Below are 26,141 nucleotides of genomic sequence, written 5' to 3' on the forward strand. Positions count from 1 at the left end.
TGGCTGCAGTTGTTTAAATAGTGCGTTGGGCGTAACGGCGGAAGGATACAGCGCGTTCTGTATAAATAGCCGGGGCTTTTGTTTTGAGCCGTTATATTCGCTCCCCTGACGAGAGGAAAGAGATTCACGCATTCCGCACTCTTCCAGAAAAGAACATTTGTTTGTAAGTATGAAGTAAAATATACACAAACGACGCCAGTTATATCGCTACTTAAAAACAACACTATTTCATTTGATTTGAAGCGTTTGTGATATTACATAAACGTGTATCTTTGAAAGGGCTAACTCGTTAGCTTTGAATGCTAGCCGACCTGGACGTTTCTGTGGACTAAATTCGTTCGTTTTTGTACCGTAATGTGGATGGGTATTAAAATACTTTACATCAGTGTATTTTCTGTATGTTTTGTGCGCGTTCGGTAACTTTTTGCGCGAATTATGTTATACCGCGAAACAGTGCGTTAAGGTCCGGGAGTCTCAATTCATCTGCGTATTTTCTTTCAGCGACGTCTGTCAGCAGTCGACACGTAGTTAAACATTTACCTGCTCGAAATATAATCAATTAATTGTCACGTCTCTGTGGTTATCAACGTTTTGTTCCGTTGTTGTCGTTTCTGGCCATTTTCTGAGGTAAAACTTCGCCATTTTGTTTTCAATTCCTCATTTGTTACGCCCTCCCTCACGGCTGTGTAGGCGTTAGTGATGGCGTTCGCTGATAAACCTCGTTTTGTTTCCCTTTCTTTTGAGGAAATTTCTAGAAAATTCTTAGTATTGTCTAACAATACTAAACCTGTACTCTTTGTTTTATATTTTTACCAATGCAGCACGCACATTGAAGTTAATCAATTTGAATATCTTTGTTTTTAGCGTAAAGATGCAGATCTTTGTAAAGACGCTGACTGGCAAGACCATCACCCTCGAGGTTGAGCCCAGTGACACCATTGAGAACGTAAAAGCTAAAATCCAAGACAAAGAAGGCATTCCTCCTGACCAGCAGCGTCTGATCTTCGCTGGCAAGCAGCTGGAGGATGGACGCACGCTGTCCGACTACAACATCCAGAAGGAGTCCACCCTCCATCTGGTGCTCCGTCTGAGAGGTGGTATGCAGATCTTCGTGAAGACCTTGACTGGCAAGACCATCACTCTTGAGGTGGAACCAAGTGACACCATTGAGAACGTCAAGGCCAAGATCCAAGACAAGGAAGGCATTCCCCCTGACCAGCAGCGTCTGATCTTCGCTGGCAAGCAGCTGGAAGATGGACGCACTCTTTCCGACTACAACATCCAGAAGGAGTCCACCCTCCATCTGGTGCTCCGCCTCAGGGGAGGCATGCAGATCTTTGTGAAGACCTTGACTGGTAAAACCATCACTCTTGAGGTGGAACCAAGTGACACCATTGAGAACGTCAAGGCCAAGATCCAGGACAAGGAAGGCATTCCTCCTGACCAGCAGCGTCTGATCTTCGCTGGCAAGCAGCTGGAAGATGGACGCACCCTGTCCGACTACAACATCCAGAAGGAGTCCACCCTCCATCTGGTGCTCCGTCTGAGAGGTGGTATGCAGATCTTTGTGAAGACCCTGACTGGTAAAACCATCACTTTGGAAGTTGAGCCCAGTGACACCATTGAGAACGTCAAGGCCAAGATCCAGGATAAGGAAGGCATTCCCCCTGATCAGCAGCGTCTGATCTTCGCTGGCAAGCAGCTGGAGGATGGACGCACCCTGTCCGACTACAACATCCAGAAGGAGTCCACCCTCCATCTGGTGCTCCGCCTCAGGGGAGGCATGCAGATCTTCGTCAAGACCCTGACTGGCAAGACCATCACCCTTGAGGTGGAACCAAGTGACACCATTGAGAACGTGAAGGCCAAGATCCAAGATAAGGAAGGCATTCCCCCTGACCAGCAGCGTCTGATCTTCGCTGGCAAGCAGCTGGAGGATGGACGCACCCTGTCCGACTACAACATCCAGAAGGAGTCCACCCTCCACCTCGTCCTGCGTCTTCGTGGGGGCAATTAATCTGCTCATTATGTTAAATGTAACAGTCTTGAAATTTATCAGACCAATTCCAATTTCCTTTGTTCCTCTTAATCATTGAATAAAGCTCTGGCATTCCTGACTCTTGTTCTCTGCCTCATCTCTGAAATCATTCACAAAATGGTCACTTTAACATGTTTACATTGAGGGGCTTTTAAAATATTGGTTTATAGGTATACGAGTAACTTAATGGTTTAAATCTAATTTAATCTGTACACTTTGAAGCTGGCTTTTCTCATGTTTTAATTTGGTAGTTTCAATAAGTTTAGTGAAAATCTTAACATGCAATCTTAAATTTAAAAAGTGAATAGTCTCTGTAGAGACCGTATTTAGTCAAAAATGCTAGTAAACTTTGCAAAGAATTGCAAAAGCAGTAACATTTAACCGTGAAATTAAAGTAGAAATGTAAGTTTTAAAAGTACAACCTCTTACAACTGGAAAATAGTTTTTAGCATATTGCTGTCAAAGCCTGTGTGGCAGGTTGTAGTTACTAAACAAGGCACTAGATGCCACCACATGCTGTAAATTTTTGGGGTGGCCATTTTGTATACGATTTATGTCTGACCCTTGAGTCATGGTAAATGCAGGTTCCCTAAGTCTTAAAATCCTTTTCTATTCCAGATGTCCTTAAGTACTTTGTTAATCTGGGCTGCTTAAGGGCAACTGTTACTTAGTTTAACTACATTGTAAAACATCACCCTTTAGAGAAATCAATTGTCTATTTTGCACAGATTTTTTTTTTTTTTTTTTTTTTTTTTTTTTAAGCTTGCAGTGTATTGGTATGGGGTTGGGCATAGATATCAAGCACATGCTTTGTTTTGCCACTTTTCAGTCCATTTTTTCTGGCATCAGATGTTTTTCATTGAAATTGACCAGCAGTACTGACTGGAGACGGTGCGTCTTGAGCAACCTTAAGTTGTGTGTTGCTTAAAGATACGAATCAACCTTTGTGTTAAGTCAGCAATCGCTGGCTTCTGCTGCTCAATTCCAGACAATCACATACAGCGTCTCTTGACTATTGACGTTTCTGTTTACAAAAGCACAGACAAGCATCTGATATCAGTCCAGCTGGGTCTAATAAAAATACTTACCTGGATTTCTGAAAACATCACAAGCCAAGAGCTAAAAAAAAAAAACCATACCTATATAAAGCTGTTGATGTTGGCCTATTAAATGAGAAATATGAGTTTGACAGTTAATGAAGAATTGCTAGAGGCGCTGTGAATACTTTTTGTGATGTTTAAAATGTGAGATTCATCTGGTTTTAACCTGCTGTGACCTGCTGACATTAATAGGCCTTTTAGTTAAAACTTTTAAACGGACCTGCCTAATGAGTATTTATCATAGTGTGACTGGAATTAATTTGTTTCTAAATTTAACACGGTCAGCATATAAAGTTATCTGAATAATTTCTGCTGCGTCACAGTGTCATGTGTTTTCAGAATGGAAGAACGTCTTTCATGCATTTCACACAGATACATTTCTACGCTCCAGCAAATATCACTCAAAATTTGTGGTTTATATCATATTTGTCATGCCCAAAATGATTGAGCAGATTTGCTTGTTTGCTTCACTAGATTTCCAGTCTGGATTTGTCATGGATTTGGAATCAAAAATCACATGCAAAGCCTTTTTTAAAAAGCTCTTTTGATGTCGCTTTGCCTTCACCCTGATTGGCATTTCATATAAAATGGCTTGTTCATACTGTCTGGAGGAAGGATTCATTGATGTAAGATTTGCTCTGGCGCTCCAAAAGAATCCTAAGCATAAGCAACTGAAACATGAAACTCTTTTGTGAGATTGGTTTTATTAGTGAACCAGATTTGGACGTCACATTGTTGCTATAAATGCATTCACTGTCTAATTGTTTCTTTTGCTTTAGGTGGAATTTTAATCTGATACTTGAATGTTTTGAAAAGCGTAATTAAGATCTTAAAAGGGTAAAGGGTGGTCCATATCCTCGGGAGGTTTTATTTTCACTCTTTAAATATATAAGTAGGCCTTTAGATCCCTGAATACCACCAGAGAGATTAAACACTATACTTTCTTGTGCTTGAATTCATGTTGAAATAGGATGTTTAAATGTATATTTCTCTGTTTTCATCTGAAGTGCCAAACCATAGCTGATCAGCTACTACATCAAAACCTTTTATTTCACTTTTCATTTGTCAAAGAGAAACAGCTGTGCTGTCACCGCAGGCTCTAGATAAGCCATTGTGTTACACATACAGTATGAGTTATCAGTGGCAAATACTTATCCAATAAATATACAATAACATTTATCATGATCTTCCAGCAGCTCTGTTTGTTCATGCCGCTTTAACATAATATGCCATGTTTTTAATGACAGTTTAAAAGTACAAAAATAAATGCTTTTTGCAAGGTTTTGCTTCAGAACTTATAATTTATTTTGGACAAAACTTAGATAAGTAATTTGATTAGAATTGCATTTTCTTTTATAATTTGATTAGAATTGCATTCTAATCAAATTACTTTATCTATCTATCTATCTATCATCTATCTGTCTGTCTATCTATCTATCTAGCTGTAGGAGGCGTGTGTTACTACATTACCCAGAAGTCTCTGTGCCATAGGTGGCGCTTTGAGCGCCGTAAACATGGTAATCAAACAGCAAGAGCGCTATAAAACCTGCAGGATTCGAAAGCCGGACTTTAACATCACTTACCAGCTGTGATGTATCCTGCACGATCATAAAGTCAGCAGAGCATTAATAACTAAATGGACAGAGTTTTATGGCTTTATCTTGTATAACTGATAGTTTGTTCAGTGGTCGCGCTTTGAGTTCACTGCGCTTTCCAGAAGAAATCACTTTATTGTTCTCAAAGCTCCGCGTGTGTGTGTGTGTGTGAAGTGAACTGTGCGGGGAACAAGGATGGCGGTGTCTAAATCTACATTATCGATCGTTTTAATAGTTCTGGGAGGTTTGTCGGTTTTATTCGGGACTGTGCTGGTATTTGTCGGACCTATTATAATAGACGATCAAATAGTGAAGGTAAGTCATACATCTGACAGGTGTAGGAGACGCTCTAATTAAACATATTTGCATATTTAACATAATGTTACAAAAACACGTGATTCAGTGTCGGAAAGCCTCGACTGGAGCTTGATGTGACTTTCTATAGTTGCTATAAGACAAAGAAGTTTTTTTTTTTTTTGTATAGCTTTATTTTATTATTTGTATAATAGGATATTTATTTAGTTGTTTTTGTTGTTGTTTGTTTGTGGTTAGTCAATTAGATTTGCTGTTAATGACACCTTTGTTTATTCCTTTACTGTGATTTTTTTTTTTTTTTTTTTTTTATTATGTGTAGTTTTGAATTTGTTAATAATGTGTTGTATGTACTGATGCTGAAAATTCAGCTTTGCATCACAGGAATAAATTGCATTTTATTTAAATATATTAACCTAGAAAATGGTTATTTTGCTTTCTAATAATATTTACGCAGTATTACTGCTTTTACTGCAACTTGATCAAATAAATGCAGCCTTTGTGAACTTTTCAGAAACATTTTTGAAAACTTGAACTGAGATCTAAAATTTCTGAATTTTTTTTTTTTTTTACTGCAACTTGATCAAATAAATGCAGCCTTGGTGAACATCTAAAATTTCTGAATTTTCTGAATAAATCTGCATTTAATAATTAAATCTGAAGATGAGGTTATAAGTTAAGATGTTTTAAATGCAGCAAACCACATTTGGCCACTTACCATCTTCACATCATATTTTCACAGAATGTAGAGATTAACCCAAACAATGGACTCTCCTACACTATGTGGAAGGACATCCCGGTTCCCTTCTTTATGTCTGTATATTTCTTTCATATTGTCAATCCTGATGAAATCCTAAAAGGAGAAAAGCCCACGGTGGTACAGAGGGGGCCGTATGTGTACCGGTAAGAATTGTGCTCCCTTTTTCTGTAAAACTACTTTAAACCAGTTCAGAATGAATCACTTGATCGGACGTGACTGGACACAGTGTAATGTTTGTGGATGTTCAGACCTGTAAGTTAAAGCCCTGTGATGCTGAAGTTCAGGGTAGGTTAGCCTGCGTGCAGTATTTTCCACAGTCATGACTTCTACAGCTATGAGCGAAGATGCAAGAACTTTTTTTGTGTGTGTGTGTGGATTCACTTATTGTTATCCTTTTTCTGTTTTTTTATTTTCTGAATCTGTCCAGTTTTTATTAGAGATTAACTGTGATCCTACCCTCGAGCCGTTAATACTGGAGCGTTTGACTGAGTAAAAACAGACACAGTGATGGAACCGAATGAGAATGAGGAAGCTCCATAATATCCAGAATGAAAATAAGATTTATTATAAGATAATTTTGAAAACCCTAATTTTCAGCACTTTATATATCATTTTGAAAACCCAAATTTATTAGCACAACATACTAATTATTTATTAATTATTTTATTTTATTTTATTTTGTATTGTAGCATATTTTATTTTATATAATTTTTTTTTTTTAGATTCTAAAAAAAAAAGAATTCAATTAACAAATTCCTCATAAGATTGTTTTTTACTAGTATTTTTTTTTGTAAATCTTATTATTGTTTTTTTTTTTTATTTTTAATTTTAAGTTTTTTTTATAATTTTATTATATTTGTATTTTATTTTTTTTAACTTCTTAGAATTCAGAATTAATATAAGAAAATTCCTAATAAGATCGTTTTAATAAATTCAAATTCATAAGCACAACATTATTTTTTATAATATTTTATTTTATAAATATCATTAGACTTAACTTGTATGAAATCAGAATTAAAATAGGAAGATTTCCTCATAAGATAATTTTGTAAATGCAAATTTAATAGCTCAACATACATTTTATTTTATGTTGCATAGCATATTTAATATATATTTAATTTTTATTAAATTTTATTCTATAAATATAAGTAGTGCCTTTTTATCTTTTAAGAATTCAGAATTAAAATAATATGATTTCTTATAAGGTCCCAAATTAATTAGCACAACATTTTTTGTTATTTTATTTTTGAAATTCATATCATGTTTAATTTCCATATCAGTCGTGTCTTTTAATTTGTCTAGGTTCATAAGTTCATGTATGTAGTATACGTCTGTAGGCATGTTGTTCGGAGAGTAGTTGTTTAAGGCCAAATCTTTGTGGTTTTATCAGATGTTTGTGGAAGTGACTTACCTTTAAATAAATCATGCTCTTACATTTTGCAATCCGAGCGGGGGCCACGAGTCTTTTTGTGACTTTCTAACGTGCTGACAGAGAAGAAGTGGTTCCTCAAAAAGCTGAATTTAGCTGTGTTAGGATAATATTGTTGCAGATCAGCTGGCTAAGTCACATTTCTCTTTTGTCACAACTCATGTGTTTCAGTGAAAAACGCTGGAAGGACAACATCACATTTCATGACAACCACACCGTCTCGTATAAAGAATATCGGCAGTATTTCTTTGAGGAGAGCATGTCTGTGGGAAATGAATCTGATTTGGTCACCATCCCTAACATGCTAGTGCTGGTGAGAATTCGTGAGCATGTATTGAGCTCACCATTAAAAGCAATTGAAAGAACTGTAACACCTTGGTTTTTTATTCACGGTTGCAGGGTGCGTCAGTAATGATGGAGAATATGCCCTTTCCTGTACGCATGCTGCTCAGCGCCACGTTCAAATCCTTCGAGGAGGGACCATTCTTGACAAAACCAGTTGGAGAGCTCATGTGGGGTTACGACAGCAAGTTGGTGGACTTCCTGAACAAATACTTCCCTGGAATGCTGCCAACCAGCGGGAAGTTTGGCTTGTTTGCTGAGGTGGGTGTTTTCTGTGTCTTGTCACTGGAGCTTTGTCAGAGGTGATGATTAGTTTAGTGGGTTTTAGCCTCCTTGATTTCCTTGCTTTGTTTCTCTCCATATATAGTTTAACAACTCCAACGCTGGACAGTTCACTGTCTTCACTGGTCAGGACGACATCCGGAAAGTTCATATGGTGGACTCTTGGAATGGCCTGAAAAGTGTAAGCCAAATGTCATTTGAGACCGTAATAAAACAAAAAACACTGCATGAACTTCATTCCACACCTTGCATTATTAAAATGTGCATATATTGTATTGCCAAAAGGGTTCTAGTCAACAGCAGGGTTGGTAATACCAAGTTGTTTCGCAAAGAAATATATTGAATAAAATACTATATGCAGTAAATATTTAAGTTTAGCTAGTATTTGCATATGTAATATATGTAAATAATATATGTAAATATGTATATGCAATTTTACACAAGTAAAAAAACAATTTTTTTTTTTTAAAAAGCTCACAAAGGCTGCATTTTTTTTTTAAATCAAAATTTATTTTGCTATTTTCCTTTCTACTCTTTTCTCCTCACGTTTTTCTCTCTTCTTTTCTTATACCCTCTCTTTATTTTTCATCGTTTGCTTTTTTGTTTTTAATTTTTTTTTTCTTTTTTTTTTTTTTTGTTTTTAATTTTTATTCTATTTTTTCTGTTTGTCTTTCACCTTTTTTCTTTTTTTCCTTTTCTTTTTACTCTTTTTTTTGTTATTTATTAATAATTGATAATAAATGTTTCTCTTTTAACATTATTAATTTTATAAAATTGTAATTTATTTCTCTGACAAAGCCGAATTTTCAGCAGAAATATATTGAATAAAATACTATATGCAGTAAATATTTAAGTTTAGCTAGTATTTGCATATGTAAAGTTGTTTTCTTTTCTTTTTTTCTTTTCTTTTTTTTTTTTACCTTTTGTTCTTTTTCTTCTCTTCTTTTGTTTTCTTTCTCTTCTTTCTCTTCTCTTCTCTTCTCTTCTCTTCTCTTCTCTTCTCTTCTCTTCTCTTCTCTTCTCTTCTCTACATTACCCTTTTTTTTTTTCTTATGGCAAAGCTGACTTTTCAGCAGTCATTACTCCAATCTTCAGTATCTCATGATTTTCAGGATTTGAACATTTTTACATTTTATTAAAAATTACTTTAATATTATAAATGCACTTCTAATCAATATTTGTTTACATAATTTTTTTTTCATTAGAGTATAATGTTGCTGGCATAGTGGCAAGTGATATTTGTGAGTTGCTGTTTATTAATATAAAGTTACTGAAAGCGGTCTTGGATTTGATGCTGCCAGTGTAGGACAGATGCATAAAGGAAATGATATCATGCTGTATGCCAAGGGTCTTTTTGTTATTGCAGGTGAATTACTGGAGGTCTGAACAGTGTAACATGATCAATGGTACAGCGGGTCAAATGTGGCCTCCGTTCATGACCAAAGAGTCGACGATGCCCTTCTACAGCCCTGATGCGTGCAGGTGACACCCTCACTTATGCCCTCTGTAAGATTATAAGAATTGAATGGATGTACGGATTCTAAGGGTACGTTTTGTGGCGATTGTCCAAACTCAGGTCCATGGAGCTGGTGTACCAAAGGCCAGGCATGTCGCGTGGGATTCCCGTGTACCGCTTCGTGGCTCCAAAGACTCTTTTTGCCAACGGTGCAGATTATCCTCCCAATGAGGGCTTCTGTCCTTGTCGACAGTCCGGCCTTCTGAGCGTCCGCACCTGCAGACACAGTGAGTCTCTGTTATCAAGACTTACCTGCTGCCTATACAGTCAGTTACACTGTAGGGTTTGTGTCAGGATCTGTGTTCTTGTGTCAGTAAACATACTGGTTTTATATCTAGTGTTAGATGGCTTCCATGCTTTTCTGTTTTTTTTTTTTTTTTTTTTTTTCTTTTTTCTTTTGTTTTCTTTTCTTTTTTTAGCCTTTTCTTCATTTTCTGTTGCTGTAAAAAAAAATATATATATATATATATATATTTTTATTTTTTTTCCCTTCTCATTTCTATTTCTCTACTCTTTTTTTTTTTTTTTTTTTTTTTTATCCTTTTAATTTTTTCAAAACTTTTTGCTTTTCTATTCTTTATAGAAACATACAAAACTACCAAATTTTGGTATAAGTCTAATTGCAACATAAAAACATTGCAGTTAATAGTGTTCATCATCTGTTTGATTACATGTCATTAACTGCATGAATTTCACTGTATATTTCTACCACGTGGACATCAACTTGAGATAGTCACCACTGATAAGCTACAACTAAACATAATGTAGAAACTTAAATTTTCTGTAAAGCTGCTTTGCAATGATTTGAGCACTAAACAAACTTGAATTGAATTTTTTCCTTTTACTCCATGTCATGCACCTTTATTCATTTTCTTTTTCTCCTGTCTCAGATTCCCCTGTGTTCATCTCTCATCCGCACTTTTTTGAGGCTGATCCCGTCCTTTTGGACACAGTCAATGGATTGAGGCCAAATGAAGATGAACATGGGCTTTTCATCGACATCCACCCGGTAAGAAAACCAGGCACACAGAACAAAAACTGTGACACGTAGCATTATTATTGGGAACTACTTAATATAATTAGGTGGACATTTCTAGTATTTCTAGACTTTTTCTGGAAATAAATTCTACTTTAAAAATATAATCTATTATATATACATTATAAATGTGTTGTATTATAAAATGTGTAGCTATCCATTTTTTAAAACTAATATAATTTATAACAAAATCTTAAATATTTAAATCAAGAAGGCAAACGACATTAACACCTGATGGAATGTTTCTTTCTCTTTAGGTTACTGAGCAAGTTTGAGTCTTATCTCTCAAGGTTATTGATTTTCGGTTGTTATGAGTCAAAAACCTAACTTATCTCTCAAGGTTATTAATTATCCGTTGTTATGACTCAAAAACTTGATGTCTTTATCTTTTGAAACTGGCCATGAATGTGAAATTGGTCCTCATATATTCTTACAATATTTTTCTGCTAGGTGATTTTAATATACATGTGTCCTTTCAGTCTAAACTTTTGGAAATGGAGTTTCTCAATCTTATTGATTCATTCAGCATGGCTCTGTGGGTGAAAGATCCCACACATACTCATGAACATATTTTGGACCTGGTTCTTTCTCACGGCTTTTCTATTACTGATGTTCAGATTCTTGATACTTCACTCTTCAGATCATATGCCTGTTTTATTTACGATGCCTTTTCCTCAGCTAAGCTCAAGCATTACTCGTACTGTACAACTGACTCATTCCTTTTCTTCCCACTTTTGTGATGACTTCTCAAACACCTTTAACATGATGTGCTTGTCATCTTCACCTGACTTGGATGCTGATCAGCATCTTAGTCTGTTAAATACTGCCTGCTCAGAGGTTTTGAATACCACTGCTCCTCTTAAACTCAAGAAGTCAAAACCTAAAACTAAATCATGGCTCTATGATAATATCCGCTCTCTGAGGCAAGCTTGTAGAAGAGCTGAACGGAAATGAAAAGGTCAAATTGCAAATTTCCTATGAAATGCTTAAAGACTACTTGCTACTTTTCAGAAAGCAGTGATATCCGTGAAGTCTAAGTATTCTTCTAATTTAATTGCAAAGAATCATCATAGCTCTAAAGCCTGATTTTTTTTTTTTTTTTTTTTTTTTTCTGTTATAAATTTTGTTTGTAATCCTTTTGTTAATGTGATCTCAAATCCCTCTGCGTCATTATGTGAAGGTTTCTCAAGGGTTTTCTGTGATAAGATTACTACTCCGAGATCTCAGCTGCAACCACTTGCTAATGTTTTACTTGAGTCTTGCGGCTCTTCAGCCATATGGAGTGCTTTTGATCCAGTTTCTCTCCAGTCTCTTAAAGAAATTGACCATTTGAAACCTCCTTTCTGCTCTCATGATGTTCTCCCTCCACATATTTCTCTCCAGTCTCTTATATATATATATATAATTATTTATATATATATATATATATATATATATATATATATATATATATATATATTATATTTTTTTTTTTTTTGATTTTTTTGATTCGGTTGGATCTAGTTTGGTGTCTTTTCTGAATAAATGCTTAATTTCAGGGACTATCCCAGATAGTCTCAAAGAACCTACTGTGACGCCTCTTCTTAAGAAACCTTCACTTAATTGAAATTTAATTTTAACAATTTTCGACCCATCTCAAATCTTCCTTTATTTACCAAAGCACTGGAGAAAAGTGTTTATTCACTGAATAAGTGTTTAGAGAATTGGACTTGTAACCAGAAGGTTTCAGGTTTGAGTCTCGATGCTGGCAGGAGTTGTAGGTGGGAGGGAGTGAATGAACAGCGCTCTCTTCCACCCTCAATACCCATGGCTGAAGTGCCCTTGAGCAAGGCATTGCACCCCCAGTTGCTCCCTGGGTGCTGGATATATAGCTGCCCACTGCTCCAGGTGTGTGTTCACGGTGTGTTCACTTCTCACTGCTGTGTGTGTGCACTTGGATGGGTTAAATGCAGAGCACCAATTCAGAGTATGGGTTACCATATTTGGCAAATGTCACAACTTTCACTTTCACTTATTCCGCTAAAGTCTTTCCTTAGTTCAGATCAGATCTTTGAAACTTTCCAGTCTGGTTTTAAGTCTCTGCTTGGCACAGAGTCTGCTTTATTACAGGTCCTTAATGATGCTTTGTAAGCGACTGACTCTGGTGACTCTGTAATTTTAACTCTGTTAGACCTAACCTCAGCTTTTGATAAAGATGATCATAAAATTCTTCCATCTCAACTGGAATATTTTGTGTTCTTAGCTGGCTCAAATCATATTTAACAAATAAATAAAGAACTTTCTCTGTCAGATTGGGTAATTTTTCTTCGTCGCCTGATAAACTTGTCTGTGGAGTGCCACAGGGCTCTGTTCTCGCACCCATTCTTTTTTTCTTTGTATTTACTTCCTTTGGGCTCTATTTTCAGAAAGCATGGTGTTTGAAATCCTTGCACTGGTTACCTGTGTATCAGAGAATTGAGTTTAAAATTCTTCTTTGTTTTTAAATCTATAAAAAAATCTGGCATCAAGCTATCTATCTGATCAACTTTATCCATACAATCCTACATGAAATCTGAGCTCTGGTGACCAAAGATCACGGTTAAAGCATAGAGGGGATTGAGCCTTTGCGGTTACTGGCCCTAGGCTGTGGAACAGCCTTCCAGACTATATCAGATTGGCACAGTCTTTAACTGTTTTTAAATCATCTCTTAAAACCTATTTCTTATTTGGCTTTCAATTTCTTTGTGAGATTATGGTATTAATTTGGGGGTTGCCCGGTGTTCTATGTTTTTGTTTGTTCAGCACTTTGGTCAGCCGTGCTTGCTGTTTTTAAATGTGCTATATAAATAAAACTCGTATATGTATATATGTATGTGTGTGTGTATATATATATATATATAAATATATATATATATATATATATATATATATATATATATATATATATATATATATATATATATATTATATATCTAATATATATATATAATATAAAAAATATATATATATATATATTTTTTTTTTTTTATGAATTTTTTTGTATTTATTAGATGTACCAGCAGATTTAGCCCGTGACATAACTAACTAATGCTGCATGCTTGTGGTTGTTACGAGAATCAGTATTTCAGCTTTGTCACTGGTTTTATAATGAGATTACATTGCTCATTACTGCCATTAAACCATTAAAAAATCTGAAAAGCTAATTTGAAATTATGGTTATTTTGACCTTTTATAATTTTTGTATAGCTTTCAGCACCTAAATGAACCATTATAAACAAGATTGGGATTCTAAAGGTTTGGTCTTTTTACATGGTCAATAACTGACTAAAGGTTTCTGATGACACATTTTAGGTTTAAACCTTTGTTTAATTTAGTAGTGATGTGGTTTATAGGGGGTTAAACATAGCCGGAAATCTGGCATTTGCTATTTTGATTTTAATTGGTTTTGCACTCTAATACTGAGCATTGATCACTTTGCTGCTGATGGTAAATGTGAAACTCCTGATGTCTGCATCCATAGCCCTTTTGCCACACATGTAGCTTGATAAGACAAACTCCACTTTATGATTTCTGATCAGCTGGAGATACAGCCACAGTTTACATCACAGAATTGCACAATCCTGACACGCTTCTTGGCCGGCTATTTGTCCGGTTGCAAAATTCAATGGTTATCTTGTTGTCCCTTCATCTGTTTTCATGCTTGTGTTTATCGTCAATAAAAAAGACGTTTCTCTGAAAGTGCTGCGGGACATGCGAACAGCCTCGGCTTGGGTTGAACGTCTGGGATGAATTGACAGCATGACACCTGATTAGTTCCAGAGTCTGTAAATGCTTGGATTCATTATCAAGTTGTCACGAAAGCTCTTTGGATTCAGTGTTTTCTGCGGAAACACATGCATGTCTGCTCTCATTGAATCCATGCCCATAAAATAATGGTTTCAATAGAGAACAATGCAGTTTAGTTCTGTTTGTTACATCATGCCTCTACACCAGATAACTAAGATCCAGCCCCAGACGCCAGATCCTGTCAGAAAATATCTGTTTTGTCTGGTAGCAGAACAACCAGTCAGCCTAATGCCCAAAACCTGTTCACAGCTAGTCTTGTCTGGTACCCAAAATAATATCTGTTTTTTTTTGTAGATGTTCTATTAGCAAAATAAGTTGAAATGAGTGTTTAAAGTTATTAGTATAAGGCAGGAGGATAAGTGATGATTAAAATGGAGCATAGTTTAATGTGTAGTCTTAGTATAGTATTGTATAATCTTAGTTGCGTATGTTTCAGTGTCTAGACTTTGTCTGCAGCATACCAAAACATCCCATAAACCTTGAGTTTCCATAAACTTTCCCTCGTATCTCTTATTCATCAAACAGCCTTTGAAACACATAAGGGGCCACCTCAGGACGTGCCTACCAACTTTATTTAATGGCAGCTACCATTTACAGCTTTAATCCAATATGTATTCAAGCTGTAACTTGCAGTAATGGTATTTGTGTTCCTTGGGAATCAAACTCATTGGTACCAAATCTTAACTGCAGTTCACTAAATGTTTAATTTTCATAGTGCAGAAAGGCATGTGTTTACCTTTTGAAGTCATAGAAACCATGTTAGTCCTTGAACCTTCTGAACCTTCATAAAACTCCAAAAGATTATGCCTTTGCACATTTGGTTTCTCAAATATGTATGTTTTGAGCAGTTATGTTCATATATAATAGTGTCTTTTATTTGTTCATTTGTTTCAGAAAAGTGTTTTTATTTTTATTTTTAATTGTGCTTCTATTTCACTTGCTGTATTTTTGATCAAATAAATTCAGCCATAAATATAATTTGGATGGTAGTGTATGTTTTATATGCCAGGGAATATGTTCAAATTATACTTGTACATTCAGGGATCCTAATTTATGGATATTTCAGTTTATTTACTGAATAAGCGACTGACTGACTATAAACTTTATTCATCAGAAGAGGAAAAAAAAATCATAATTATAAAATATATATAATAGATATATATATATATATATATATATATATATATATATATATATATATATATATAATATATATATATATATTATATATATCTAATATATTATTATTATTATTATTATTATTATTAGTATTATTATTATTATTATTATTATTGATTATTTTTATATAATTTTTTTTTTTCTATTTCTCTTTAACTTATGTGTTCGTGGTTTTTTTTTTTTAAAAGGTACCAAAGATTTATTCAAGAGCACCTTGTTCTATGTAGAATCAAGTTTATAAAGGGGATGTACTGAGTTTTTTTATATTAGATGTTAGCTAAACCTCTACTAAACTAATACTTCTTCAAGATTAAAGATCTAGTGTTGAAGTAAAGGGCTTAAATTCTCTTCCTGAGGGAAACAAATCTGATCTGTATCAAGAAGTCAGTTTTCATTGTAAACTTTGTATTACAGGAGACCGGAGTGCCAATGAACGTTTCCATTCGGCTGCAGCTCAACCTGCTCATCAAGACCGTGTCTGGCATCTCGTAAGTACAGCACAGTTATACAGTAGGTCAACGGTCAGAGATATCGGTGTCCGCTCTGAGGTCCATTCACACAGAACTCCAGCTGTTGTGAAACGTGTTTGTTTTTGACGGCAGCACTGTTCTTTGCAGTGACTCATTTCTGTGTGATGTGGTTTGCTCTGTTTTCAGAGAAACAGGAAAGATAGCTGAAGTGGTGATGCCCATGATCTGGTTTGAAGAGGTAGGTGTGAATTACAAAGAAAACAACGGCACAAAGTATCTCATGATGTCTAAATAAAATGTCAAGTCCCCAACAAATGTTAAAATGGCTGAAATGTAGTAAAAAAGCATTTTTGTTTGGTTCACATCTCGAATTCACTTAAATTTAGGTTTTTTTTAGTCTTTTAATCTCGAATTCACTTATATTTTTTGTTTTGATGAAACTTTTTGTTAACAAAACTAAATTGAGCTGGATAATGACTGTTGTGTTTTGTAGAGCTGCTTTATCGCTGAATCAGATTTGTTTTTTATGAATTCTGCACCATTCACACTACACTGAACTAAATGGACTGATTAATAACACATTTTCATTTCTTTTTAGAGCTGCTTTACAGATGAAATTGTATTTGTTTCATAGCTTAAGAACTTTGCGACACTAAAACTGTTGTTTATTACTGTATTGTATAAAAATGTATGAGTAAATATGAATATTGAAATTTCTTTCCATTTGCTTTTTTTTTTGTTGTTGTTGTTGTTGTTTGTTGTCATCTTTGCCAGGTTGTCTACATTTTTGGCACCAATCTGGTGGTGCTGCCCATGGTCATGGAGTACATGCAGTACATCTTCATCGCTTTTGGACTCGCAGGCATTTTGGGAGCCGTGCTGTTATACGTCAATGACAAGGTACGTGGCCTACTGCGCTTATTTTGCATGTTTGAGTATTTTACGTATAATATCTTTTGCTTCAGAGCGTGTATGTTTGTGCGAGTGCATGTGCGATATGTGAGCTATTGAGAGGAAGTGAGTTTACATGATGTTGAGCAAATGTGCTTTTTTTTAATTGTGTCTGCGAAGGTAAGGTTTTGCTTAAGAACCCACATGCACTTTTAACATTCCTTTATCACCCCACATTAAAACTCTGCATGGGTTTAGATGGTTTAAAGTTCAACATTTGCATGATTTGTTTTACAGAAAGCCACGAAAAAGACATCAGAATCTCTCACACAAGGGGTCAGCACAAACTATTTATATAGGCACATCCAAAAACAGAGATTACAGTGAGAATTACAATCAAAAATGTGTATATACATGTAATTTTCAAATCTCTAGACTTTAAAACACTTTTGTTTACGGTGTCATTTAAAGTAAAATTCACCCAGAAATCTAAATTTGTTGAACATTTACACACCCTCAAGTCATTCTAGATCTAGAAGAGTTTGTTTCTTTATCAGAACAGATTTGGAGAAATTTTGCATTACATCACTTCCGCACCAATGGATGCGCTGCAGTGAATGGGTGCCGTCAGAATGAGTCCAAACAGCTGATAAAAACATCATCGTAATACATAATACATATTTGTTTAGAACTGATTTGGACTGATTTTGCTTGTAAACAGTGCTTGATCTGTGCGTATTTCACTCCTGATTCAGACACAACAACTTTTGACTGGAGAAAACAATATTATGGTTAGAGGACTGGAATCAACTGCTTGTTTAAAAAAAGATTAAAAAATTTAAATGTTGGATTTGGTTTTACAAAAGTTCATCTTCTCACTTTACAAGACATTCATTGATGGACTGGAGTGGTGTTGTGGGTTTTTATGATTTTTTTATGATGTTTTTGGTCTCTTTTTGTTGTGGCACATTTTCTGTGGAGGGTATATTTTGGAGAGAGTGTTGTTATATTTTTTCTAAATATGTTTTGTTGTGAAAAAAAACTCATCTATCTGAAAAAAGTAAAGCCTGATCATACTTAAATGTAATGTTGCTGCTTTGAAAAAATGGACAGCCAGAGAGAGAGATGATCCCTGACCGATGAGTTTTATTATAAAAACATGAAAATCAAATTTCGAAGCATGTGATTTAACCACTGCACGATCATGTTCATCTTGCATGCTCCCGCCCCATTTCAATCACTTACATCATGCATGCGTTGCTGCACACGAGCACTACAGGCCTCTCAACTTCCCTTCAGTTTCTGTCCGCTGTGATGATCTCAGTACTGTCACTGTGTCCAATAATCAACCTGAAGACCGCTGGCTCCAAATCAGTGTCACTGCCCCCCTGATGTTCAATGAGGTCTGGTTATTCTTTTAGGAAAGCGTAAAAGATACAAAACACGACCCGACCAATGAGACCCAGGCTGAAAAATATAGCATGAACGAAACAGGTGGGTTTTTTTGGCTCAGACACGCCTCTTCTCAAACTCTTCTTCTGCAGGTGGGACGTTTTTGGAGTCACACGAGCACATTGAAGTGAACGCATGTCTTCATTTCACCTTTATAGTCACTGTAAATTCATTTCATCTGTTTCACTGATCTGTCCATCATAACTCATCAGAACTTTTCGGGCAATGTTTCCTCGAATTTGTTTTCTTGCAAAGAAAAAACTTTCTCTATTGGGTGGAAAATTTGGCCACCTGGGCAAAAACATCTGTTCTACCAGACCTTTACAGCATACACGCACAAAAATAAGTGGTTACATGTGCAGTTACACCAGTTTGGCGCTTGATGTAACCTAATGATGATAAATCCTATTTGAAGCAGTTAATTCAGTCATTTTACAATAAAAAGGAAACCCTTTTAGGTTACCTAAAAAAACAAAAAGTGTTGACTCTACCAATCTTTACCAAGACATTTTATGGGAAGCTAATTTTAAAATAAATGTCCTGTAAGGATTTTTTTATTATTATTAGTATTAAACTATAGAAAATAGTATTATATAATAGCACACTTTTTTTTTTTTTATCTGTGCAATTTTTAATTAATTTTTTTTTTCTCTGTGGGTGTGATGTAAAGTTAGAGGAAAAATTACATTAAAGGAAAATGGTGTTTGCGGGTTTGTATTGGTCTGTATCAAACTGGGTGCTGATTTATAAGCATAAGTAGAATATTTTCCAAAAATATCCTTTTTTTTTTTTTTTTTTTTTTTTTTTTTTTTTTTTAATATATATATTTTTTTTGTGGTTTGTGGTTTGTTGTTGGTTTTTTTTTTTTTTTTTTTTTTTTTTTTTTATAAAACACACACAAAGTTTCTATATTTTTGTTCATGGACTTATGCTTTGTGTAAAATAAAATTGGTTCAAATTCACCAAACAAAAAGCATCTATTAAGAGTTTTTATTTAAAATTTATTTTGTTTTTATTTGAATTTTTTTTTTAACGCTTTTATATTGGTTTAAACTGTTTTAAGTGGTTTAGTGGAGACTTTTTAATTTTAGTGGGGACTTTTGTTTGTTGATTTGCTGTTATACTAACTTGTTCTTCTTTTCACCGGCAGGTAAAATGTAGGAAGGATGATCACCCCAGCGCAGATGTGGACCCGTCCAGCTCAGCCAGTGAAAAGACCCCATTACTACAGACCCCAGCAAGCTGAAGTCACGATCCACATCACAGCCTGCTTTTACAATAAACTCATGATCCCACAATCCACTGGACAACAAATAAAAGTCATTATATTGAATGCTGGGATTGAATGAATGCACTGGTTTAAGTAGAGACCATTTTGTGTGATGAAGGGATTTGATGTGGAGGGAGGGCGGTCACTTATTTGTGGGGTTTTTTTGCCCATTGGTTTGGTCTAAAGTGCTGTGTTGGGTCAATACAAAATTTTTAAAGTTGTGTTTTTTTTTGTTTTGTTTTTTGTTTTTTAAACACTTGAAATACTTGACAAAATGTATTAGATATTGAAGTTCAAATGGTGCATTCATGGTTCACTCCAAACCCTTTCTCAGAGGAAAAAAAAAAAAAAAACTATCTTAAGATATTTAACCTTTTATGTTGTAACCTTTATCCTGTAACATGCTGTGAACACTTTATGACAATAACGTACCATTGAATGAAATATCGTCTGAAAGCAAAAAAAAAACATTTCTCAATACACTGAATACGTTTCCTGTATTATGTCTCTAAATGCATTTGTATGTAATGGATGTAAAATATTACTAATTGTGTCGCTGTGTGTTCTCTTCTCATTCTATTTTATGAAAAGAAATTGGGTTTATTTTAAACATTAAAAGCCTTTATCAATGGCTTTAAATGTAATGGTGTTTTGTTTTATATGCATGGTTCTCACGCAGCCAAATGTTAAACTTGGCCTGGACAAATGTCTATAGCCTATAACTCTGGCTGCAAAAAATACGTGGTCATGATCCAGGATACATTTTATTACTCATTAAATAAAACTGATAAGGTCTGTAAAAAAGCTGTGCCAATGAGAACAGTTGTCGACAAAGTTTTCAAATAGCATTGTGTTGCTCATTGTATGAAAACATCGTTTATACTGGCTATAGATTAAATGAAGCACCCTAATTTTATTATTATTATTGCGGTGGTGTCTGATTTAGGCCTAGGCATTATTGTTATTGGTAAGAATGATTCTCATTAGAAAATAAGCTATATAATATTAAATCAAACTGCAGGCACATTTGTTTTATTAAAATCAACATAAAGGCAGCACAGCGAGTACTATTATTTATAATTCGTAGTTTGAAAAAACTGTCATTATTACAATACTACAGTAACGAGCATGAGGTTGTTTTTGCCGCCATTTTTAAGATCGCAGTTATTTTTACCGCCACACGATGGCAGCGAGCAACAAACAGTACAACGCGAGGAGACGCAGGGTTTGTGTTGAGCTCGAGCTGTCTTTGGGCTTGTTGCTAATCGTTTGTTTATTCTTTTTGAACACCGTTTGTGTAATGCTTCAGAACAAAACGGTGATGAAGAAATATACAAATCCTGGTAAATGTGTCACTGCAGGTGTGTTGACAGAAACGAGTTCCTGACGTAAGTTTTTACATTAAAAAAAAAACAACAAAAAAGATTTTAATAAGTTCTTTAACTCGCTCCCCCGAGTGTTCCTCTATGTGCTGGGGTAGGGACAGGCTGAAGGTGGTGGAGGGATGCTGAAAAACTAGAGATGATGAAGGTAAGGCTGCTTTGATTATTTATAGGGGTCCTCTCTTTTGCTGATTGGATAGATGGTGTAATTACTTATGATGGACTGGCCGTGTTAATTATCTCCGCGTGATCCTCCCGAAATTTGTTAATAAAACTACAGGTGCTGGTCATGTAATTAGAATATCATCAAAAAGTTGATTTATTTCACTAATTCCATTCAAAAAGTGAAAGTTGTATATTATATTCATTCATTACGCACAGACTGATATATTTCAAATATTTATTTCTTTTAATTTTGATTATAACTGACAACTAAGGAAATCCCAAATTCAGTATCTCAGAAAATTAGAATATTACTTAAGACCAATACAAAGAAAGGATTTTTAGAAATCTTGGCCAACTGAAAAGTATGAGCATGAAAAGTATGAGCATGTAAAGCACTCAATACTTAGTTGGGGCTCCTTTTGCCTGAATTACTGCAGCAATACGGCGTGGCATGGAGTCAATCAGTCTGTGGCACTGCTCAGGTGTTATGAGAGCCCAGGTTGCTCTGATAGTGGCCTTCAGTTCTTCTGCATTCTTGGGTCTGGCATATCGCATCTTCCTCTTCACAATACCCCATTGATTTTCTATGGGGTTAAGGTCAGGCGAGTTTGCTGGCTAATTAAGAACAGGGATACCATGGTCCTTACACCAGGTACTGGTAGCTTTGGCACTGTGTGCAGGTGCCAAGTCCTGTTGGAAAAGGAAATCTGCATCTCCATAAAGCTGGTCAGCAGCAGGAAGCATGAAGTGCTCTAAAACTTCCTGGTATACGGCTGCGTTGACCTTGGACCTCAGAGAAAACACAGTGGACCAACACCAACAGATGACATGGCACACAAACACACGCACAGACATGTGGAAACTTTACACTGGACCTCAAGCAACGTGGATTGTGTGCCTCTCCTCTCTTCCTCCAGACTCTGGGACCCTGATTTCCAAAGGAAATGCAAAATTTACTTTCATCAGAGAACATAACTTTGGACCACTCAGCAGCAGTCCAGTCCTTTTTGAAGTGAGACAACCAATGTAGGGTGCTTCTCAAATGTAAGGCTGCATCCTACTGAGGCTGCATCCTTCCTAGCTTTAGGAAGTGCGCATGGCTACGTCACATATGTTCCCGGCCTCACCGTCACGGCACAAAAACACTAATAAAACTTTGTTTTGGAAAAATACTTTGTATTACAAATCTTTATATTGTTTTGCTTTTTATTAAAGCAATACATTGAATCACAATTGTCGTCTAGTCTCCCCGTGGCTTAAATTATTGGCAGTTTAGCATTTAGTAAGTAATTTACACCAAAAGAAAGATCTATCCTTTCATGTCTGAAAACAATATTTTTTTCTTACATTTCATAATAAATTCAGACAAGCTTATTCCTGACTTGTTTTTGTCAGTTTATTTCTTTTAATGAAATGGAATGGGTACAAAGGATTGTGGGTAATTGAAGGTCGTGGAGGATACATCCCATGCATCCTTCAAATTCAACTGAATGAAGGATGCGAAACAAAGGCTGCCTTCCAAGGATACATCAGATTGAGCTCACAGTTCACAGTTGAGGTTTTGCTCATCAGAGGGCGGTGCCTGGATTGCCACTCCTCTGCATTGTTCAGGTGAGTATGACATTTTTCTTCAAATGCCAGATGGACCTTAAGAACTTAAGAACATCATGCCGACAAAATGTCCGCATTTCTCTCACCCATCGAACCTGCAGGACATCAGCCCAGCTTCTCACATCCCTCTTCCATGGCGGAGCAGAGAGCTGAGTGCAGATACTGGAGCTAAGGGTTCTAATGTCGCCGCAGATGCCGCACGACTCACTGTCTAAGCGTGCAGCCCCCCGCCTTAGAGTGGCCATTTAGTTCTGCCACTTTGACTCCTTACTCATTCACACGATAAGCCCCTCAATCAGTGGTTGCCGTGTTTGGAAGACACTGCTCTCTTATTCACATGATACCAGCCCCACATCAGCGGTCTGCTGTGTGTAGAGGACTCCGCTCTCTCACTCATTCAAGGCGATATGCAGCCCCCGCTTCAGTGCGGCGACCTGTTATGAACATAAGAAGTGGTGTTCAACTAGGTCTTATAGCCATTCACAGTCTGTAGTGACAGGCACAGATGTCATCCGTATAACGTGGCTCATAGCTTTGGTGCGCTTTTTAACTGGTGTGGGGGGCGGCCGCTACTGTGACCGCTGCTGCCCCTTGCCAGGAGTGCAGGGAAATGTGTAAAGGGACCCAGGAAGAGGTGCCACGGCAAGTGGAGGAGCCCGCGCTGTGACTCCCGCCCACTGTCAGCTGCCAAGCCACTGTCCTGACAGCCTGGAGAGGACGGAATAGTGTGCTGTTTGCCCAGCCGCCAACCTGTCTCAAAATTGTTCAAATTTGTGTTTGATGAGAGAGTGTTCATTAAAAAATGTATACATTTGCACAAAAGAGCTCTTTCCTTCTCACTCAATCAATGTAGTGCCGCTCGCCCCACATCAGAGCGGTGCAGAGCCGCTGCCACACAGGTTAAAGCCACGCAGCACTCGCCGGCGCATCCAACGACCAAGCCGCTAAAGCCGATATGTCAGTTCCTGAGTGCATGGAAAACAATTTCAGGAATCTCACGCTGGTTACCCGGTGTGTTAGAGCATGGGTACGCCCTTCGGTTCAGACGCAGACCACCCCGTTTCAACACTATAGCCAGCCACATAGACAAACTGCTTCATCACTTGGAGTTCTTGGGTCTATGTGTGAATGTGCGTAAGAGGATTCTCTCCTTGAGTCAGTCTATAATGTATCTGAGATTGTGCTTTGTCTCCCACAGCTGCATCGATGCTCTGAGGCTGTGGCGCAAAGAACTTTTCAGCCGGGGGGTTCCCCTGGGCTTGGTGATGTCACGTGTTGTGGTCATGGCGACACCTCGACTCGACCTCTAAAGCGTGCAAGGGCAGGATGGGTTGAGGTGTGTGGTGGTGGCCTCAGAGCCATTGGCACATAAACTGCTTGGAGCTAGAGGTGGTGTTCTTAGCTTTAAAGGATTTTCGGCCACAGCTGGAAGTGTTACATGTACCGACAACATGTCTGTGGTTTCGTACATAAATCACTAAGGAGGCATATGATCCAATGCTCTGTACAAGCAGGCAGTGAATCTCCTGCTATGGACAGACTGTCACTTTCTCTCCAGCAACGCACATCCCCAGTCTCCTGAACAGTGGGGCAGAAATGCTTTTGAGGAAGGGGATTCTTCAAGGAGAGTGGAGGCTGCATCCCGAGTCAGTTCAGATGATTTGGACCCGCTACGGGAGAGCAGAGGTGAATCTGTCCGCAATGAGCGAGAATGCGCATTGCCCGCTGTTCTTCTTCCTGTCTCACTCCCTGCTGGAAGGGACGCTCTGACATTGCACTGGCCAGCAGCCAGGCTGTATGCATTCCTCGGACCGTTTCACTGTCTGCCCTGTCTTCTGAGTCATCGACCTTGTGTGATGCAGACGTTCAGACTTTAGTGTGCCCATTTAGGGCTTTGAGGATTTACATTGACCGTTCGGCCAGCTTTCGGCAATCTGACCAGCTTTTCGTGTGCTATGGTGTTTGAGCGAAGGGCCAGGCCATGTCAAAAAGGAGTCTTTCCCACTGGATTGTGGACGCTATCACGGCTGCTGACGTTGAAGTGAATGTTAAGTTTATCACTATATATTGTAATAAATATTGGATACATTGTTTTTGTTTCTGATTGTAATAGTCTATATAGAGTGATAGTCAATGTAAAAAGAGCAAATAAGAGAAGCAGATGAACAGCAGATGAACACAAAACTGCATAACACAGTTAAAGAGAATAAACTTTGTCATTCAGGTGATCTGTGCACAAATGTTTTAAACCCTTTGGCCACCTTATATGTTCTTACTCCACCCATGTATTAAATGTGCATCCATAAATGCATGCAGTTTTCTAGCATATTTATGTTAACTTCTCAGGTAACTTGATGTACATTACAAGCTTTTTGGCAATATACCAGCAACTGCACCAAATTGCGAGGTTTTGGTTTCAGTAAATGAGCTACTTTCTGAATTTCTTGTACTAATTGTACTATACAGTAAATTTACTATTTGCATGGATGACACTGAAAGCAAGATGAAAAATGGTTTAGAATCAGTTCTCATAAGATTTGCAATGTCGATAAGTGTCAACCTAAAGCATCGATGTTAAGTATGTGTTTTGATGTATGTAAAGGTCCTTGGGGTCTGACAGATACCAAACAGAACATGAGGGTTAACACTTTACCAATGAAGGTCATCAGGACTCCTTCAACATTTGAAATGAAACATGCAGAAAGAGAAAAGGCTGTCTGTTTGACGCCGATTCAATCGATGAAGTTGGCAAACGTGTAGACATGACCTTTTCTGTGCTTCAATCACACGTCCTGAGGGGACTCGCGTCTCTGTGTTTCCTTTACCCTCACTACTGATTACGATAGCCTATGGTGTCATGGCCACAAAGCTGTCTTGCATGTAAAATATAGTGCTTTAGAGACACTTAAATGAACCACATCTCAATTTTATTGTTTCCTAAAAGTAGTATACTTCAAGTTTATTTTATTAAGTATACTTAAGTAAAGTTCAAGTATATTTTGAGTTTTTGTAAGTAAGTATAAGTCAAGTATACTTAATTGTCATTATAAGTATATATCTTAGAAGTACATAAAGCCCATTTCTGAGAAGTACATAAAAAGTAAACTAAAAGTATACTTTCCTAGTTTTTGTTTAAAATAAGTATACTAATAGCACACTTGAATAAACTTCTTTTTCATAAGGGTGGCTTTAGAGACACTTAAATGAACCACATCTCAAATGTAAATCAGACCATCCAAGATGCTCACCAATGAATCCTCTGCAGTGAATGGGTTGCCTCAGTCCAAAGAGCTGATAAAAACACTAAAATAATCCACAGCAGTAATCACCACCAGTCTAGTCCACCAATTCATGACTTGTGAAGCGAATGACTGTGTTTGTAATAAATAAATCCATCATTGAGGTGTTTTTAGCTTCAATCCGTTGCTTCTGGCTAAAATATAATCTATAATATTGCTTCCTTCAGTGAAAAGGCTGTCTTGTATG

The 26,141-nt window shown here is 36.7% G+C and overlaps 2 protein-coding genes across 2 annotated transcripts; both read left to right on the forward strand.

The window, feature by feature from the left end:
• Nucleotides 1-18: 18 nt before the first annotated feature.
• LOC122138754 (polyubiquitin-B) lies at nt 19-2,117 on the forward strand. The gene is made up of 2 exons (XM_042733124.1): nt 19-163; nt 865-2,117. Exon 2 carries the CDS (start codon nt 872-874, stop codon nt 2,015-2,017), a length of 1,146 nt encoding a protein of 381 aa, XP_042589058.1. The 5' UTR covers nt 19-163; nt 865-871; the 3' UTR covers nt 2,018-2,117.
• Nucleotides 2,118-4,651: 2,534 nt separating this feature from the next.
• LOC109090011 (scavenger receptor class B member 1-like) lies at nt 4,652-20,050 on the forward strand. The gene is made up of 12 exons (XM_042733125.1): nt 4,652-5,048; nt 5,788-5,948; nt 7,406-7,547; nt 7,634-7,837; nt 7,944-8,039; nt 9,225-9,340; nt 9,435-9,601; nt 10,265-10,383; nt 15,829-15,902; nt 16,071-16,128; nt 16,659-16,784; nt 19,378-20,050. The coding sequence occupies exons 1-12, from the start codon at nt 4,929-4,931 to the stop codon at nt 19,471-19,473; spliced, it is 1,479 nt and encodes a 492-aa protein (XP_042589059.1). The 5' UTR covers nt 4,652-4,928; the 3' UTR covers nt 19,474-20,050.
• The last annotated feature ends 6,091 nt before the right edge of the window (nt 20,051-26,141 follow it).

The sequence above is a fragment of the Cyprinus carpio genome, chromosome B10, assembly GCF_018340385.1.
Source record: "Cyprinus carpio isolate SPL01 chromosome B10, ASM1834038v1, whole genome shotgun sequence".
NCBI classification, from domain to species: Eukaryota; Metazoa; Chordata; class Actinopteri; order Cypriniformes; family Cyprinidae; genus Cyprinus; species Cyprinus carpio.

Excerpts from the sequence above, each read along its gene's own strand:
- LOC109090011 (XM_042733125.1), top strand. The coding sequence starts at position 4,929 with ATGGCGGTGTCTAAATCTACATTATCGATCGTTTTAATAGTTCTGGGA. Across the intron at positions 7,838-7,943 it reads AGTTTGGCTTGTTTGCTGAG|TTTAACAACTCCAACGCTGG; the intron begins GTGGGTGTTTTC and ends CTCCATATATAG. Across the intron at positions 16,129-16,658 it reads TCTGGTTTGAAGAGGTAGGT|GTTGTCTACATTTTTGGCAC; the intron begins GTGAATTACAAA and ends CATCTTTGCCAG.
- LOC122138754 (XM_042733124.1), top strand. The coding sequence starts at position 872 with ATGCAGATCTTTGTAAAGACGCTGACTGGCAAGACCATCACCCTCGAG.